This window comes from Vicugna pacos, chromosome 9 (genome assembly GCF_048564905.1).
Source record: "Vicugna pacos chromosome 9, VicPac4, whole genome shotgun sequence".
Lineage (NCBI taxonomy): Eukaryota > Metazoa > Chordata > Mammalia > Artiodactyla > Camelidae > Vicugna > Vicugna pacos.
In genome coordinates, this window is record NC_132995.1 from 54,611,155 (window position 1) to 54,631,697 (window position 20,543).

General features: G+C 40.7%; 1 protein-coding gene and 1 non-coding gene across 5 annotated transcripts in view; both read right to left on the minus strand.

Annotated features, from left to right (window-relative positions):
- Positions 1–20,543, minus strand: part of PDE4DIP (phosphodiesterase 4D interacting protein) — a 194,668-nt gene that overhangs the window by 139,217 nt on the left and 34,908 nt on the right. For all 4 annotated transcript variants that reach the window (XM_072967889.1, XM_072967890.1, XM_072967888.1 and 1 more), the window contains exons 2-3: positions 13,175–13,230; positions 8,983–9,128 (exon numbers count right to left, since the gene is read on the minus strand). In XM_072967889.1, coding sequence (XP_072823990.1) covers positions 8,983–9,128; positions 13,175–13,230 — 202 coding nt within the window. The remainder of the gene's footprint in view (positions 1–8,982; positions 9,129–13,174; positions 13,231–20,543) is intronic.
- Positions 1,450–1,527, minus strand: TRNAD-GUC (transfer RNA aspartic acid (anticodon GUC)). Its single transcript has one exon. It is a non-coding gene; the product is annotated as a tRNA-Asp (tRNA).

Genomic DNA, 20,543 nt, shown 5'->3' on the forward strand with positions numbered 1-20,543 from the left:
ATGGGGCCCTAACATAAAAGGTTAGGTGAACTATCCTCTAAGTGGCTCTCAATGTTGAATACTTATGGATTACTGTGTTCTAGCAAAAGTGAGAATTTTGTTACAATCTTTAGATGAAACAGAAAGAAAATAAACGATCCACTCTATGTTTTGTCACAGGAAAAGCATGCTCATTCAGCTGTCCTGAAGAATAGTTATAACTTCTGCAGAACATTCTAACAAGGAAAATGTCAAAGTCAACCAATGTGGTCTTCCACTCATCAACCCTTTCACTGCCACACAGGGTTTCTGTCCAGTGTTCCGGAAGTCAGCTGTTGATGTCTGCCTCAGAAAGTAGACTGAGAATTCTACAAACATCTGGCCTTTTTTCTTTTGGGTTGCACAACAAACAAACCTTTCTTTTGAAACTGTTTCTGAAGATTCAACATAATGTGGGGAGTTTCAGAATCTTTTAAATGATAAAATATTTAATAATATCATTCCATTTTCTCCCTTAAATGCAGAAGCACACTGATACCCATCCTCTGAACAGCCTTTTCTTGAAATCACTGGCCTGATGACAAGACAGCTAACAACAGCACTATTACATCAGGTAGATAAATAAACCGTATGTTGGGCAGCGTCATCGCGCAGATAAAGGATAGGGGTTCCGACGAAGTTCCTGCAGCCTCCCCCACCAAGATACACACCCACACCACCCCCGAGGCTGGAAAAACAGGGTGTCGTCATCATCACATTACAGCACAACGAACTATGTAAAACCAAACCAAAACAAATAACAACTTCCCCGGCCACCAAAAATAACCGGCCCAGCCAGAAATAGCGCCGTCAGAGGCAGTTCAATGAGCTCCATGGCTGAAATAACAACTGAGACACACTGATGCTGGGAGCTCCCAAGGACTCCTAGGCTTGAAGATTCTCCTTCGGTCTGGGCCGACCAACACCAGCAGGGCTTGATGGTGTTTGTTCACAGCTGGTTCGATCCAGGAAGATTCTGTGCTGAGCTTCCAGGACTCAGGAGGGGACATGTCGCTATATGGCCTCACTCATTTTGCTAGATTTTCAATTCTTTTTCCCAGAGAAAGATGGAGATTTCAAAGGCACAATCAGGACTTTCTCTAGGCATAAGAGCTGAGTACACAGTGATACCACGAACAAGCATGACGGCAACAATAAGGCTTTGGCCATCAGTGGTGGCTGGACAGGGAGATACAACCAACTTGAACCCCAACAAAGCTCTAGTGCTCCAGTCTTGACAAAGAGCCTCTCATTTCTGAGCTCACTCTCTGCTGCCTCTAGAACTTTTCATGGGTAGCAGTGTCAGCCTGGAAAGTCATCCCTCTTCACCTCCCATTCAGCTCCAACCTAACTATCTCCAACTAGCCCTTAAGGACTTGGTTTAGATATTACCTACTATTTATTTTTATTTACTTATTTTTATTGTTCCGCTGAATGGAGGCTCTGGGGATTGAACCCAGGACCTTGTGCATGACAAGCACACACTCTGCCACTGAGCTATATCTACCCCAGAAACATCTATTTATTTTTATTTACTTATATTTTTGTAGATATTACCTACCAAAGGAAGCCTATCTGAAGTCTGGGTCAAAGGACACTCCTGAGTGTGCCCCAGCATTATGTATCTATTATTATTACCAAGATTATCTGTTTGACTGTTTAGTCAATTAGATTAGAGTTCCTTAAGAATAGGAAGGATCTCCTTAATTTTATTTCCAGAAATGAAAATCACTTTACTGCTTTTTGGGGTTTGTTGCTGTTCTTTTACTGATTATAAAGAGAACTTCATGTGCCTGCTCCAGTCATTCCCTTTCTCAGTGGATGGCATCAATCACTAGTTGCCCAAGTAAGAAAGCTTGGTGTCATTCATTCAACCAAAACACAATAAGAAAGAAAAAGGTATGCCTACTATGTACTAGGCTCTATGCCAATCACTGTATCTAGTAGTGAATGAGACAAACCCTGCCTCTGCTACCGTGGAGCTCAGATTCCAACAGAAAAGACAGATTTTGAATAAATAGTATTCACTTATTAAAAGGAAAGCGTAGGGTACTCTAGACGTTTACAACAGGTGACAACCTAGCCTGGGATGGAACCAGAGGGATGAACTGGTGGTAGGTCATACTCGGTTTCTTCTCTCTCACTGGTCATACATCCAGTCGGTTGCTTAGTCTTCTCACTTCTGTTTCTGAACTCTCTTCTTCTTTCATCTGTCCATTCATCTCACTCCTCTACTGCGAAGACCACCAACCTTTGCCCCGAATACTGCAACAGCCTCCTAGCCTCCCTGTCCACCTTGGACTTGGCTCCTCCAATCCAAGTACTCAGATTTGTTAAAAAAATTTTTTTCTGTAATTTAAATTTCTTTGTCCCTAATCAGAGCATATGCTCTCCGAGGATGGTAATTCGTATACATCTCTGCGTGCTCCACAGCACTCAGAATCATTCCTTTTTACTCATAGTTCTTAAGAAAACAAGTGTTTGATTTGATGCCTATCTTTAGCAACGTTGCTTAGGAATGAAAACTGGGCTGAAGCTCTGCAGAATGACTATGTAGAAGAATCCCTCTGAAAAGTCACGTTTAACAAGAAGAAAATCCTGTGTTTGTGATTGTTGAATGTTTAGGACTTCCTCCCTTCCCTTCTCATCTAATAACTTTTTGAAAGTCTCAAGACACTAGTAAAGTCAGAACCAGTATGCTTGGGGCCCTGTGGTTTGAGAAGCAAAATGCCATTTAAAAAAAAAAAAAGAAAGTGTGCTTCACCAGTAGCATTCATTTTCCAAGGCTGCAATTACAGAGACACACTCAAGAAGCACTGAACTTACTGGACCGAAAGGCAGCACTGGCATGACCCAGATTCACTTAAACAGGAACCCCAGGCCATGGTAACTTAGATTGCCATAGAGGTAGAAAAGTCCCTTTTAAGACTTACCCTCTGCAGAAACTTTAAGACCCAAGTGGAGAAATTTGCAAAGATGGGTGGGGCCTCAACGGGCTGACTCACTGTGGTTGGATTCAGACTGCCAGGAAAAGCTAGTTTCAGACTATAATTAGGCAAACGTTGTAGCTGGTTTCATTGGTATTTTCCTGTTACGACAACATTGTTAGAAAATGTGTAAACAGGGGAGGGCAGTGGAGGCCTTCTCTAGACCTTAAGCCACAGACCTCCACCCCTCCATGGCTTTTCTGTAGCGTTTGCTATTTTGATTCTCGGCCTAAAACCAACTGCACACATTTCACAAATGCAACCTCTCCTTCTCTGCATGGTCCTCGCATTTCCCCAAGAACCTTGGCTCTTGGAATTGCCTTGGCTCTGCCACTTTATACCTGCATAGCTTACATCAGGTTCTTTGAGTCTTGGTCACTTCACTCATATAATGAATGTAATAATAATTTCTGTCTCAGAAGTTATAAAGATGAACTGAAAGATAGCTGAAGTAAAATATGCTAAGTGTGTAAAAAGTACCTAGTGTATAATAAAAACTCATTATTGTTATTAGTTATTATTATGATCTTAATAAGTCCTGTCAAATATTTCAAAAGATCTCTGCTTTATTCCCCTTATTTTATATTTATAATTTTATCATCACAGTTTAGGTGGGAAATTATCTCCCTTTAAACTCAAATTTAAATTATTGAAAATAAATGTACTTTTCTTGACTTTTCAGTTTCCTATTCTAACCAATAAATTAATACACCAGTACCCTCCTTAGAATCATTTTACTTACTGTGAATACATTCAGTGAATACTGAGTAGAGGCCAAGTAAAATACAAATCCAGTGTAATATTCAATCTTTGGTACTTTTCATCATGTTCAGTTTAGTTGGTGAACATCCACTGAGCACTAACTATGTACCGGCATTATGCTAGGTTCTAGAGACGAGAAAAGGATAAACAAGAGGTTTTCTGCCCTCGGATTGCTTAAATTCTGGTTTATATTTTGAAATTGGAGAGTAAGAAGAGGCATTCTAAAAAGAAAAAAACCCCAACCAAACAAAAGGCACTTGAACTGAAATCTGAAGGATGAGTAGTCTGTAAGGTGAAGAACAGGAGAGAAAAGGATTTCTAGGCAGAGGGAACAGCTGGAACAAAGACTTAAAGAGTACAAATTATTTTGGGTGGAGGGTATAGCTCAAGTGGTAGAGCACATGCTTAGCATGCATAAGGTCCTGGGTTCAATCCCAGGTACTGCTTGCAAAAATAAAATCTAATTACCTCCCCCTCCAATAAAACCTAAAAATATATAAAGTCACCTACAAATGTAAAAAAAAAAAAGATAATTCAGTCAAAATAACTTTTAAAAAAGGGTACAAAACATCTCTGAATTGCAAGCAGTTGAGAATTAATAGAATAGAAAGCATGTGATGGAGAATACTAGGAGACAGAAGTGAATTTACAGTTTACCTAGGGAAGACAGAATTGCCCATCTAAATAGGAGAAGCTCATGATTCCAGCCCGTATGAGTCAGCACTTTCATTATCACCAATCTAGGTCACACAAAGGATGAGTATTTTCAGGCTCATATTATGAAACATTGGGGAAATTCCTTTGTTACTCTTCGTGCCTTTATTTCCTCATTTGGGGTACTCACCATGCTTTCTTCACAGCGTTACCATGAGCGTTAGGTAAGATAATACTACACATACTTAGAACACTACTCGACACACAGAAAGTCATCAGCATGTGCTAGTTAGTATTATCCATGTGCTGCTCTAGTCTCACTCATCCCAGAGGTGCTGAAGGTGGAGTAGATGCTGTGGTCAGTGAGAAATCATTTAGGAACGCATTTTTCTCAACACAAGACTATGGCCATTTGTATGTAAAAATCTTTCTGACCCAATAACCTGTCAGGATTTGTAGCCATGGATTTGCTTTCACTTGTTAATTGACCAATAAATATATTTTCCATAATGTGCCAATGTTTACATTTTCAGTCTATTATCGCTTACTCTGGAATCAAGGCTCTTTTTCCTAGCATTTCCTATATCAGCAAACACTTCAGAAGCAATCGCGTTACTGCTCAATTATTTTTTACTGATTAAGTACCTTTATATTACTTCTTTCCTTGTTCTAAGTCTCCTTCCTTACCCACCTTGACTAAGTCTGTTCAGGCTACTTTAAGAAAATACCACAGACTGGGTAACTTATTAACAACTCAAGTTTATTTCTCACAGTTCTGGAGGCTGGAATGCAGGCTTTGTCCACCGCCGAAGAATGAATTAGTGCAGACTTAAGTCAAGAGAGTGAGAGGGAGTCAGAGACCAACTCCAACTCCCCTCGAGCCCCTCCGAAACTCTTGTATTTATTGAGAATAGTCAAACAAAGGATTAAGGTAAAACACGTGCATGGTGTACATGCAGGTATGCAGGTCAGCAGTTTTGTGAAAAACAGAAACATTAGTGTTGTTGTTGTTTTTTGGTTTTTTTTTTTTTGCAAGGGAGGCAGGTTTGTCATTTACTTATCTTTAATTTTTTTATCCTAATGGAGGTACTGGGGATTGAACCTGGGAACTTGTGCATGCTAAACGCGCACTCTGCCACTGAGCTATATCCTCTCCCCAACACTAGTCTAAATCTGTATGTTTAGGGAGAAGTTTACAAAGTTTAGGGAGTATACAACCCGTAATGGAAACCAGGCAGGCACAAAGACCCCATAAAGATCAAGATCTAACTAGATAAGCGAAGAATGCCCTGCTGCTTTCAGCAAGGGCAAGGGGTAATGATTTTCCAAGAAGCAGAAGCAGCCAGCCCTATAGCTAACAACCTACACCTAAAATAAGCTAGGTGTGTCTTGCCATTTTCAGCAAGACAGTGAGCAGCAGTTTTCTGCACTGCAGCCCTACAACTTATTAACCCATGAGTGTGCTCCCACATACTGAAAGTCCAAGATTGTGGTGCCAGTCTGGTCAGGTGACGGCTCTCTTCTGGGTTAAAGATTTCCCCTTGTATTCTGCGTGGTGGAAGGGGCTAGGGATCCCTCTGGAGCCTCATTTATAAGGGGCTAATCTCATCCATGAGGGCTCCACCCTCAAGGCTTCAGCATCTCCCACAGGTTCCACCTCCTAATCATCACCTTTGAGTGTTAAGATCTCAACCTGTGGATCTTGAGGGAACACAAACATTCAGACCACATCATCCATCTAGCGTAGTCGCTCACTGGCTCTATTCATGGACATATCCTTCTTCCTTTCACCCAAATTTCCCCTCTGTCTGGAATATTATAATCTCCTTTTCTGACTAGTAAAATCTAACTCAGTTTTGGAGACCTCACTCAATGTGCAGTCCCCATGAGAGATGTCCTCTGGTAGGAGGCCCTTCTCTGTCCTTCAATTAAACATTCTCTCAAGATCTCAGAATACACTGTCCTGATCTTTATGATAAGGACATCTTATTATACTGTAAGTAATTCAATGTCTGTATCTCCCATTAGGCTATAACTAAGGGCAGAAACAGCATCTTACTTAAACTGATCGAGTGTTTGTTGCAGGGATAGGTGAAATAAGGATGGTACCTTGGTCTGAATGTGTCCCCCTCTCAATTCATATACTGAAATCCTAATCCCCAAAAATGGTAGTACTGTATTAGGAGGTGGGCCTTTGGGATTAGTGTCTTATAAAAGAAGCTCCAGAGAGCTCCCTAACCCCTTCTGCCATGTGAGGACACAGCGAGAAGGAACAGCTATGAACCAGTAAGAAGCCCCTCACCAGAAGGTAACCCTGCTGGTACCCTGATCCTGGGCTTCCAGCCTCCAGAACTGTGAGAAAGAAATTTCTGTTGTTTATAAGCTACCCAGGCTGTATTACAGCAGCCTGAAAGCACTAAGACAGATGGAGTCCTAGCTGCTCCGCCCAGGCCTGTATCTCTTTGTCACTTGCTTTAAGCCCTGGAGGAGTTGACCCTTCTTTGGCATAAAACCTTTAATATGTCTCTTTTCTCTTTCCAAGCACAGCTCCCAGCCTTTATCCCATGGCTACTGAATCATGATTTCAGCTTAGAGAAAATATCATGTTATTTAGAGTTTTACCATTTTTTTAGGGTGGGACACTGGAATATGTTCACTTCTCTCCTATATTTTTTTCTGTTTCCATTAATTTTCAAATTCTTTCATGGATTCTTCATGCAGTAGGTGCTATCACTCAAAGTCTACAGAGTGGAGGGATGGATGAATGGATATAAAGATGAACAGACATCGAGAGACAGTGTAGCTCAGTGGTACAGTGTGTGCGTAGCATGCATGAGGTCCTGGGTTCAATCCCCAGTACTCCATTAAAAAAACAGATGAACAGACATGTGAGCATGACACAGCTTGGTTTACTGGCAATGACCATTCTGACCAAGAAGTGTGCTGTAACCTCACTATTGTTCATTTATTAATTGACACATAGGGGAGAGACATTTAAAATATCTCCTATTGGCCTCTTCTTGGCATCCTGGCTTGGTTTCTGGTTCTCAGAATTGAGCAATAAGGATATGAGACCTAAAAACTAATAATAATAATAATAATAATAATAATAATAATAATAATAGTAATACCTAATAAAACTAATAACTAGTAACTAATCAGCAATACTAGACCTGAATGCCAAGAGAAAAAGACTCATGACGCCACACCTGACCCCTGCGCATCACCCAACTCAGCGCATTATTTTCCATCTCCCATAGCATCCAGCCACTCATCCTACCAGTGGAGGTGACACTCTTCTGTTCTAGGATCCATTCACCTCTCAGCCAGAAGGAACACGCAGGCAGACTGATTTTCAGGGAGCACCTCCATCCCAGCTTTGAAAGTACCGCAGCTCTGCTCACCCTTTCCACATTGCAGCAGATGCAAAAGGTAAAAAAGGGGGGGGGTTGGGGTAGCTCCAGCCCTACTCCCACCATCAGCACCGCAGCTGTTCAGAGGTTTAATCTTCAAAAGCCACTTAATATTCCTGCAAACTCCCTCTGTCTTTTTTTTTTCTTAAAGCAGTATCCATGATGACTCTGAGCGAAAAAACTGAGTAGGCTGTTTAAATTCTCAGGCACTCATTATACGGAGCATAACCTTTGTCCACAGGAATGCCTGGTAGGATGTACATCAGGTCCTAGGGAAACATTTCTATTTACAAACTGAGGGAAGACAGGGTAAACTCATGCCAACACTGCTTTGCTCACTTTTTTCTGAAAGTGGAATTTTTATTATTTTATATCATAAGCTATCAGTTCAAGAATGAAAGAAACCCACACACCACAGGGCAGTTTTACACAGTATTCAGTGTGTACTAATTCCTGGGCAACCCCCAGAGGGCACCAAAGAGCTGTTTCTTTTTTTAGCACACAAGGGTGGAATAAATCCCATGTGCTCTCTCTCCAGGCCAGACAAATTCCAAGAGATAGGTTCTATTATGCAGACTTTCTTGGATCAATCCAGGGCACAGAGAGCTGGGGGTGTGTATTAGATTATCAGTAATTTGGCTTTTGCCAAATCTAAAGATAAAGATACAGAGATGTGGAACACTTCAAGAGTTAAATCAGGAGTTCGAAGCAACAGTGCCCAATTCATGTTGAGAAGCAAATGGTTGTGGCTGAGCTATCCCATGCTGCAGACAGTACCCAATTATCTAGAGTGGCCCACGCCAGCAGCAGAGGATAGAATGCCAGCTGACTGACTCGGTCTCCTGGGTTCACTATGGTCCAGCCAGATACTCAGAATGCCATTTAAACTTCCTGAATTTATCTGAGAAGTAAACCAGCAGTAAAAACAGTGAGACAGAATCAGTGGCACAGGCAATGGCCCATGGACCACAGCACTCAGCACACAGCTAACAGTGCACAAGCTTATTGGGACAAATGCTCTTGAAAGAGACACTGTAATGGTGAGAATGCCCATAAACCAGACCAAGCCATGGGTCATATTTTTATAAGACATCATTATCTCTTGGGACTGCTTCTAACTGAGATAATTGTCTACCCATGTGACTTACCTTCTCAAAGTCCCGAAGAGCCTGGGTCTGCACCTGAAGGGGTCTTTCAAATGCTCTCAAGGAATGTCCAAAAGGGACCTTCTCACCGCTTCTCCAGGTCTGTGACTGCGCTGGAGGGCCTCGATCTTTAGTGTCACTAAGAAAAGCTGCCAGTGAAGCAGAACAACAGTAAATTTTATATAATAATGGCATTAGGATTGTCCCAACCTGCATGTTTGGGTTTCTGCAAAATACAAATCAATTCTAGGCCACATAAAAGCAGTTCACATAAAGTCGCCCGTGATAGATCATCTTAATGATGGTCTCTGGCAAAGCACACTGGTTTATGTCCATGCACCTTTGTAATGTGATGCTCCTGCTCCTGCCATCAAGAAGTGGAGTCTATTTCTCTACCCCTCGAGTCTGGGCTGGCTTAGTGACTTGCTTTGACCTAGAGAGTGTGATGAAAATGCCACTAGTGGATGAGTTCTAGAGACTAGGCTTTGAGAGGCCTTGTATTTCTGTTCTCTCCTTCCTAGAACCCCAAGACCCCTGTGCTGTGAAGAAGCCCAGACTACCTTCCTGGAAAAGGAAAGGCCAAGTACAGGGGGAAGGAAGATGCCAGTCACCACTGCCAGACACTTGAGAAAGGCTGTCTTGGACCCTCAGTCCCAGTCAAGCTGTCAGAGGAGGGCAGCTATTTGAGTGATCCCAAGTGAGACCAGCAGAAGAATATTTCTGTTTGTCAACACCCAGAATTGTGAGAAATAATAAATCATTGTTGTTTTAAGCCTTAGGTGGGCAAACTTTTTCTTAAAGGGCCAGATAGTAAATATTTTAGGCCCATGGGCATCACCTCTGTCACAATTACTCAACTCTGCCCTTGTAGCTCAAAGCAGACACAGAAAATATATTAGTGAATGAGCATGATTGTGTTGCCACAAGACTTTATTTACAGAAATGGCAGTTGGGCCCACGGGCGACAGTTTGCTGACCCCCGTTTTAAGCCACTAATTTTAGGGTGGTTTGTCACCTGACCAAAGATAACTGAAATGACCTTATTTGAAAAACAAATCAAGCTACTAGCTAAGAAGTATTTCTACAAATCTCTCTACAGAGAATCTTTCAGATAATCATATAGGAATAATACAGTTGTAACAGCCAACATCTTTAACAGGCATTACAGGTCAAAATAGTTTCACATGAATTATTGCATTTATAAAGTTACTGCAACCAGTGAAGTAGACTGATGTGATTATTATATCTATTTTACTAATGAGTAAATAAAGGTTCAGAAAGTTTGCTTGCCCAAAACCACACTGCTAGAAAGGGGCAGAACCAATCCCATGTTCTCTCCATTCAACCTTCTTAACAATAATGCCAACACTGTGTTATTTTAGCAGCAAAGGGGATGGTAACAGGTCAGAGAGTTGGGGGAAGCAGGCAAAGGGGCAGAGACAGTCTTTCTATCAACCAAAGGGAGCATTGCCCTGGGAGAAGCTAGTGAAGGCTCTGCTGCTACTAACCTGCCTTGGAGAAATAACTCTGTGAAAGAGTCGGCAAACAGGGCCTCCTCCAAGCAGAACTCTCAGAGGACCTCCAACTGAGGTGGGCTTGGGGTTGTAGACTCAGGTAGGACACATAGAAAAATACATCTTTTCTTGGCTGACTGAAGGAAGCAATGAGCCTTTATTACTGAGAGCAATTTTTGTTTTAAATCAGAAAGAATGACAACCATCGCAGTACACTGAGCTCCACAGACAGCATCAGTGCGACTGAGGGTGAAAGGGGCTTGGGGTGACTCTTCCTCACTGAGGAAAAGTTAACTCGACACAGACATACGGGCAAAGGGGATCCTAAGGCACCAAGATGTGAAATGTTACCATATGCCCTTTTTCTGTCCTTTCCTTTTCTTTTTCTCCACTTTATCTTTTTTCTTTCTTTCCTTCCTTCCTGCCTTGTATATTTTTGTCTCCTTTGTTGAAAATTAATGGGCCATATATGCATGGGCACCAAAAGCAAAGGCAACACAAAAGCAAAAATAAACAAGTGGGACTACATCAAACTAAAAAGCTTCTGTTCAGCAAAGGAAACCATCTACAGAATGAAAAAGCAACTAAGGGATGGGAGAGTGTATGCCTCCCTCCCTCCCTCTTTCTCTTTCTTTTTGCAAACTTGCCCAAAGGAATGCAAGAAAAAGTCCCCAGATACTTCAATCAACTTCTCATAGTTAAAAAAAAATGCTCAGAAAACAGCATTCCCTGTTTTAAAAAAGAAATTAAAAAAAGAAAAAGAAAGAAATAAAAAGAAAGACCAAAAGGATCAGGAGGATGATGACGAAGATGAACAAGAAAATAATAATGATAAATAGGGTGGTTCCAGTGCAGTTTCTTTCCCCATGTCTAGAAATCTTTACTCATTACATCACTGATTTTATTTTATCTTATTTTTTAGTGTGTATATATGTATATTTAATTTACTTATTAATTTATTTTTATTTTTTAATTTTTATTTTAGTTTGGGGTTATTTATTCTTTTTTTGTTATTGCTTATTTTTACTTTAGTTAGGTTTATTTATTTATTTTTGGAGGAGGTACTGGGGATTGAACCCAAGACCCTGTGCATGCTAAGCATGTACTCTACTACTTGAGCTATATCCTCCCAGACCATCACTGATTTTAAAGGAAAAAAAAAAAGGGGAAATGTAAGGCCATGTGACTTGTTTTTAAATTGGACACTGTACAGCATTCTTTCATTTTTCTAAAAATAACCTACTGTCAAGTGTGCCTTTAGATAGCCCTGTCCTTAATGGTATTTTTAATAGCCACTAACCTTGCCTGGCAGAGTATAGGGGTTTAAATTAGCACAGAAATTTAAAGCAGGTTTTATTGGTACACAGCACAAACTAGTTATAGATGGAATTGGGTTTTTTCCCATCTTCAATTGTCTTTGATTCAGTTTGTACAAAATAATTGTTGTTCTGTTAATTGTATACTAGTCTGTGATCGCAAATTAATAATAACAGTAGTAGTAATAATAATGTTGCAACTGTTTTGCTGATATCCTGATATTTCTAAGTAAATGCAAATGTTTTAATTAAATAAATTAGAAAAAAATTATTTCTTCCACATTTGGGTGAAATTAAACAGGCTATTAATTGGAAGAAATTTGATAAACAGAACAACAATACATTACAGTTATATTCATAGGATATAATGGAAAGAGAAGAGCCTTTGAAGACTGAATATCAATCCTGACCACATGCAAATTGTGGGAATTTAGGCAAATCTCTTAATTTTGTTGAGCTTAATTGCCTTTGTAAAAATGGGAGTAATAATGCTTACCTCTCAGAGCTTGTATATGGACTAAATAAAATAAATGAAAGTACCCAACCTAGCAATGTTGCTTTTAGTAGGCATTTTCTCCATTCCTCTTCCATTTTTGCCCTAGTCCTTCCGTTTTTACCTCAAAATGGAGAATCTTGATACTCAAAATGAGTATGACAGACCCTTAGAACTTATAGATTTCACATACAGAATTACAAATGCTAATTTTAAGTGACTCCAAAGTCCTTAACACATTCAAATTAAAAACTTTTCCACATTGTGCATATGAACCATCTGTGTTTTAAGGCTGATACAAAAAGGCAAATCACTTAGCAAAGTAAGCAAAATAGTAAGTGACTAAAAGTTTTTGTGAAAACTGGCCCCCAGAGGAGTGTTATTTTCACTTTGGTTTAATAACTTAGGTAGACCCCTAGCTAATGTTAATGCAGGAATAATATATTATTATGAATACATTAATAATAATAATAATATTTACTGGGTTCTTATTCCTTGACAAGCTCTGTACTAAGAGCATTTCTCACTTAATCTCACTTATGAGGTTGACACTATTATTATACCCATTTTAACGGTATTAGAGATTTCACTTTAGTGGAAAAATCTATTTTAATCATTTTACAAGTGATTTTAATCTTGCAATTACAGAATTGTTAGAAGTCTGAAGAGTTCACATAACTATTTCAGTTATGATTTACTGGATTGTGCTAGGAAGGTTGGGAATTATATGCTACAGCAGTATGCACAAATTTGGAAATTCACAGAAAATCTGAAGACATTGCCATGGTGAATTTAAAGGGTGTATAATTTAAGGGAATTATGATCAGCAGAAGATGAAGAATTTAGCAAGGCAAGGCCCATGACCTCCTTACCTGATGCATGACTTGTTCTGGGTACCATCTCCCCATCATCTTCTGCAAAGTAATCTCTGTGGAGAGAAACATATCGTTAATTAATGAGATACCGTTCCACACAGTGTCCAACCCCTAGGGTGGCGAGACATCTGTTTTTATTTATTTCTCCACAGATATTCATTAAGTTAGTACTGTATCAGGGACAGTGTTAAGTCCTGGAGATACAAAGACAAACCCCACAGGAAGGGTTCCTATTCTCAGTAGGTACCTGTGGAGACAGCCATTGAACAAACAACCCCGCAAGTATTGAATTAGTGTTGTGGCAAGTGCTATGAAGCAACATGCAGAGCAACTCAGAGAAAGGGACATTTACACTGAGATGAAGAGAAAGTCAGCCAGATGAAAAATGGGAACAGAAGAGTATTCCATCATGAGGGACCAGCAAAGATCCTGAGTTGGGGAGGAACTTGGCTTGGCTTGTTAGAGGAATGGAGAAAGCCAGTGTTGTCACCAGACCGTGCAAGGCCTTGTGGGATGGGGTAAGGATGGAGTTCTGTGTGATGGGCAATGGGAAACCACTGAAGGATTTTAAATGCAGGAATAATGGCAAATGACCAGATTGAGATTTTGGATAGATCATCAGGCTGCAGAATGACACTGCAGAGTGAACAAAAGTAGATGGGGAAAGCAAGAAGTTGTGATGGTTTGAACTAAGGGAAAAGAGCAGAAATGGAGAAAAGCAACAGAAAAGAAAAATCAAGATATGTTCAGGAAGTAGAACTGATTCAGAAAACTTAGAAAACAGACAAAGTCTACTAATGGAAATGTTAAAAACATCACGATTCAGTAGCAAGAAGTATATCTGTCTGGCACAGTGAAGACCACCCTCCCTAGCACAAAAGGGGAAAAAAACTCAACAAATACTTGTCAAACACCTACTATGTCTTCAGGCACCTGTTTTAAGCTCCATGAATGTGGCAGTGAACAAAATAGACAAAAATGCCTGCACAAGTAAAATGTATAGTAGCAATTGAGGACAGGTACTGTTAAAAACTGAAGTAGGGACTGGAGATAGAGTGCTGGAGGTATGGGGAGGATGGAGGGTTTCAGTTTTCAGTAGGCAAGGCTTCTCTAGGAAGCAATAACATGGGTATTTCAGCAAAGAGTCTTCTAAGCAGAGAACATCAAATGCAAAGGCTCTTAAGAGGAAGCATGCCAGGGCATTTTTGGAACAACAAGAGGGCAGTGTGGCTGAGCAGAGTAGCAGGAGGCAAGGCCAGGACAGTAATAGGAAGGCTGGGCAGGGGACAGATTGTATAAAGCCTTTCAGGACATTAAGAGGCATTTAGCCACTGGAGTCTTGTGAGGCAAAAAAAGGGATGAACTGAGCAACGCATGTTTTAAAAGGGCCAGCTACTGTTTTGACAGCAGACTGGGAGGGGAAGGCAGAAACAGAGAAGCGACTGCAATAATCCTACTGGGAGATGCTTTCAACATGTAGCTTACTCCTTAAACCCTCGGGTATTCCCAGTTCATTGTTCTGAAAATAATTATGTAGCCGAGATTTAGTGGGCTTCTCTTTTCAAAAGCCAGGAGACATTCCCTGGGAGATGGAAGAGAGCCTGGCATTTGTTTAGAAATCGTTGACGTTCTTTCTTCTCTGCCTCAGGGCTGGATCTTGGCATAAATCTTCACTATGTTAAGTTCCAGATGGACATGAAAGTACCAGACAGGGCAAACTGGACGACACAAACCACCTGGCAATTCTTTATTATTCAAAAGCAGGTCACCAGCTTGTGGTTCTTCCTGGCTCTCTGCCTCTTTCCCTTCTCCACTTCTCATTAAAAATTTTCCCTGAGAGTGAAGAATGAAAGAGATGAAGGTACTACTTCTGGATTCCCCTCTGCTGAGAAAAAGTAGGGGAAGGATTTTGAAACAATCAGCCAGAACAATGTCTTGAAAAATTTATGGGGGAAAAAACATATTCTCTGCTGCAGCTATTCATGCATTGGATAGATTCCTTTATTCTCAGCCCACAGAGCCAGGTAACGGTGCAACTGCTGTCAGGAGCAGGGTCATTCCTCAGGCCAAATTTAGCCCATCCAACACATTTTATTTGATTCATTTCTAAATTCTCTTGGGAAATGAATGGGTCTGACAATACTGGGCCTGCCTTCCTGCCTAGAGGGGTAACCTGCCACCTTTAAACAGAAGAGGTGTGTTTTCCGCTTTGCCATAGTCCCTGTCACTCCCTGCCCTCGTAATCTCTGCTCATACACTCATTTATGAAACTTTCCCAGCTCTTTCTGTGTCTCTGAGGCTGTCACCCTGATATAGACCGTATACAGACAAAATTCTCATTTTTGCTTTAAGACACAGTCTTAATCTACCTATTGGCTTAGCACACAATTCATTAATTCGTGAAGCTAAGCGACTTACTGGCTTATAAATCACCTTTACCCCTCCTGGCTGCAGTTTCCTTACATATTTGTAAAAGAAATGCATGAATTTCTAGGGTTCCTTGCAGTAATTACTCAGTTCTATTTGAATAGATGCTGAACCATAAAACCCATTTTAATACTTTCCAAGGATGGGGGAACTTTCCAGACATGATCTCATTCAGTGCTCCCTGCTCCGAAGATTTCACATTCTAGATCTGGAGCAAGCTACAACAAGGTGGTGCTGATGGGACCCACAAGGTACCCCACCTTCTCCCCCACCCCACACTCTCCCAGAGCTAGCTGGCTGCCTGCCTGGTATAAAGCAATAACCGGAAGGGTAGAGAGGTCACTGTGGATGGGTATTGAGTTAATGGGCTTTTTGTAGTCTCAGGAGATTGTTTTAAAAATCACTTTAACTCTATTAACAGCTCAAGTTATCTCTCATATTGCCCAAGAGTGGGGCTCACTCAGCTGCTCCAAAAGGTTGATAAGGAATTTGATGCTCCCTCAGAGAAGGGGCTCAAGGTTAAGAAACACAGATATATGTCAAGGGGATTGCAATTTGTGACAACATCTGATAACTAAAGTGCAAGGAGAACTGGCGTATGCTAGAGACAGACTTCAAGCCTGGCCACAGGCAGATACACAAAGCATTAACATATGCTGGTAAAGTCTTCTGCATTACCCAAGTCCAGGGGGAAAAAAAGTATACTCTTGTCCTAGCTTCTCAAATTCAAGTGCTTCTATATATACATTTTTTGAAACATCAGTCCACGAATGACTCATGCTCAGCTAGCATGTGATTCATCAGTTACTTACCACTCTCCTGCATAGATGTACATATATAATCTTTCCCCAAAGATACTTGTACCTTACATGTTGCTTTTCTTGTATAAATGAACTAAACTTTCCCTCAGTGAGGCGTATCTTTTTTCTCTTTACCTCACCAATCTGTCAGTACTGAACCAATTCCACTAAAATTATACTTACAAATTTTTGCCAAAATACTCTCTTGCTTCATTTGAAGAACCATTTTCCAAGTATAACACACCCACCAGCCCTTCACTTACTTAATTTCTCCATGGTGTATTACTCACATTTTCTTGACTTGCTGATAAGTAGCTATGAAGATACCGAACTCAAACAACACATAAATACAATATTCCAGAGTACGAGCTTTTCCTACAGTTTTGCAGGGTGATTAGGTGGCGAATGATCAGAAAATAATTGCTCCTCTCCAAGCCATCTGCTACCCTCTGATAGTCTGATGCTGTCAAACTGTGCTCTGATGATTTCTTCCAAAAGTTTTCTAAGGATGGTAGTTTCAGTTACATCAGGGATATCCAAAGCACTCAATTTTAGTTTGCTTGAAAATGACCATTGATATGGCTCCTTTCTAAGATGTGAGCGGCTCGCTGGCCCCACTAGTCTAGTCTTTCGTAACGTGGTGGGGAGGAGTAGAAATGCAGGTAACTTCCTTAGCTAAGGGTAATACCATGATGGAGCCTACAGAGAGATATCTTCTGTAAGGAAGCCATAGACCATCCTTGGCAAAATGCATCTTTGGTGTTACTGCCTTGTATTTTGGCCTGTTAATTTTTGGACTGAGAAGAGCAATGGATTGTGTCAATGGAACACATAATTCACAAGCAATGGCAAAATGGCAATCATACAACTTCACTATTACAAAGCAGGATGTGCAACAAGTCTTTGAACAGTATGAGATATTAGTATCTAGGACCAAAACCATGTCCCGCCCCCAGCCAACTATATCTATGGCCCCATTACTTTCTTCTCCTCTGTCTTACCTATTAAGATAATCAACCTAGGACTATTTCTCCCCATATGAGTGTCCAAACTCCCAAGGGGGTGGCTTTTTTTCAGGCCCCCTCCCCGGGGCAATCACACACTTAGGTTGTTGGAGCACCACCTAATCTGACCCCCTACTTCATCACTCACCACTGCCCTGAATTAACATCTGTAAGCCTAGGGCCAAAGACCATCTTCCCAGGGGCATTTTCTGCCTTTAAAATTTCTTTTTATATGGTTTTCTTACTATAACCAAAAATGCAAGAGGAAGAAAAACAATCTGCTATGGCAGTTCTTAGAGCAAAAAACTAGGCCTTGATTGCTATTTTTAGGTCTTTTCATTCCATTTTGTAAACATTTACTGAGAAGTTGCTTACATGGCAAGCACTGAAAATATAAAGATGAAAAAGAAATATCTAGAAATCGAGGTGCTCAGAGTTGTCTATTGGGGGAGGCAGACAGGATTCAAAGAGACAATTATTAGAATGATGGGATTTAAAACAGAAATTTCAGAACATAAATGAGATAGCAGTTAATTTTGTCCTGTTGGGGAAAGGGATCTAAGAAATCTACAGAAAACAGAGAACAGTGAATCTAGGCCTTAAGCATGGGTGTGAATACATAAGGAAACATGACAAAGGCCCTAAAATGGGAGAATGAAGGGTATGCTCGGGACTTTCATTTTGTTCCCTCCTGCCTGAGTAAACCTAAACTGCTCCTCAGGACCCCTTCCAACTTCCTTTTCACCTCTCCCTCCCCTCAAGCTGTCCTCCCACAAACTCTAACCCTCAGGTAGGAGTATGAAGGGGACCCAAGGGGAAAAACCATTTCTTCATTCACACTTCTGTCCTCAAACACTATAGCTTTATCTAACTACTTAGGACCTCCGCAGATAACTTAAAACAATGCCAGCAAGAAAGGATTAGAACTAAGATTTACACTCTAGTAAAAACATAGATATAGACTATCCAGACTAGCAGAGAGTCTGGAAGAGTGAAATGGCTGGTGGTTAGGACGGTAGAAAATATAAATGAATTTCTTCTCCTTCTCCTCTTCCTCCTCCTTCTCCTCTTTCTTTCTTTCTTTCTTTTTTTTTTTTACTATTTTTATAATAAAAGGTTAATTCTTTTTTTAAAAAAATTAAGGAACATATTCTGATCTATTTACACAGCTCTCCTATTAAGGCCCTTGATAAAAGATGAAATATGGGGTTAGGCTCAGCATGGCCTTCTCAAAGAGAGGGAGATATGTGTGATGACAGAAAGATTGCTCCGCTCTGCTGTTTGTTGGGGTCCAAACAAACACCCTGCTCTAAATTCCCATATTTTTAAAGCTCATTTGACATGAGTTGCCAGGTTCTGGTTCAAATAAAAGAAATCTTTCGAATGTTTGAAGATCTTTTTCATATTTTTAATTTATGCCCACACGCAACCCTTGCAGATATAAAAGAGCCAGCAGGAGAAGACTGGTGGCCTATTTTCTCTATTATGTGACACTCCAGCTCTGAGGATTTTTAAACAGCAGGGTTTCACAAGTGGTGTCAACTTAGAAACAAAGACACCTACAGGTAATAGTCTCTGGGCTGCCTTTACAGTTTGACATGTTTTCTTACACTGGAATTTTCCTCAACACTGATCTTGGGTTCAATGACCATCATCATTATTGTGAACAACCACCACCACCCACCACCGATGCTGCCACCACTACTTACTGATTGACTGATACTTTCCAGGCATTATCTCATTCAGTTATCACAAATCCTGTAGGTATTGTTTCCCCGATATTACAGATGAGGAAACAAGAGACCCAGAAGGATAAGTAATTTGCCCACGACCATACAGCTAGTTGTTGTTCAGCCTGAATGTGAAAACTGTATCTGTCTGACTCCAAAACTTTACTCTGTCCAATAAGCCCTATTTCCACCCATGTATTTGCCTGTTGCCTCCTTTGTACCTGCCTTGACCCCAGGGAAATGACCCCTGAGAATGTCAAGTCAAAGGAAGGGTGGGTCATGCTGCCTTGGGAAGGAGGTGGGATCAACTCCTGACACATAGTTGTTTCTTGGGCACCAACTCATCCCAATACGTACACAGCTCACACTGGAGTACCTGCTACTGGTATAACAGGTATCTTGTGACAAATGAATTACAACCCTAAAGAGGAAGTGGCAAGTTTTTACACAGGTCTTGTCCTGAAAAGTGAATCACCCATTATTTTACACTTCCCTATTTCTACCCAAGTTTCTCCAAATATTCATGCCCCTCCTGAATCCTTTCTGTGATAATACTTGGCATTGCCCCTAAAAGACAAAGGGAATAAACTGACAGGCAGGGGAGGTGATGAAAACAGACACAATCAAAATTGGGAAGGCCGTTTGTGAACAAGCTCTGAGAAGTCTCAGGTCATTTTCCCTCTTGCTAAGAGAGACACTGAGTATTCTTCTCCATTCCAAATATTGCCAATATCCCCCATTTGGCACCAGAATTGTAAAAACACATATTCAAATGCAAATAGGGTAGAAGTCACAGATGCAGAGCACAAGACTGTTATATAGTAAATACCATGAGATGATGATTTTTTCTCATTCAAGACCTATCATTATAACCTCTGCAAGCTAGAATGCTTAGTTGGCAAAGCTCCTCAGAACAGAGAGAACATCACTGTGAGTCTCCCTCTGCATGCGGACTTAGTGTGAGCTGACTTGGCACTGAGACAATAACATCTGCTTTTCTCCACTACAAGCTGCAATTACACCCTTCACTCAACAGGATCTATTCAGTGAGAATGGTATGGCCAAACAGAACTCTGGGAGGCATTTTTCTGGAGTGCTAAGTCCTCAATAGCTACCAGGAGCTACAAACATCACTGTGTATCTGCGACAGTTTTGAGTTTTATGACCTATTTTGCTCCTGCACTGAGTCTTTATCCTATAAGGAATCAAATTTTTCTTGCTGCTATTCCTCAAGGTTCAGAGAAACCTCTTAATGCTGTAAGAACATAAAGGCAGTTCAAATACTTATTTCCCCCACTTTGCCCTATGAGGTCATCAGACATGCCAATGTCTAATAAATTCTCCTCCCTGTCCCCTCAATCAGCCGACACTGACATCACTCTTTCAAAAAAAATTTAAAAATAAT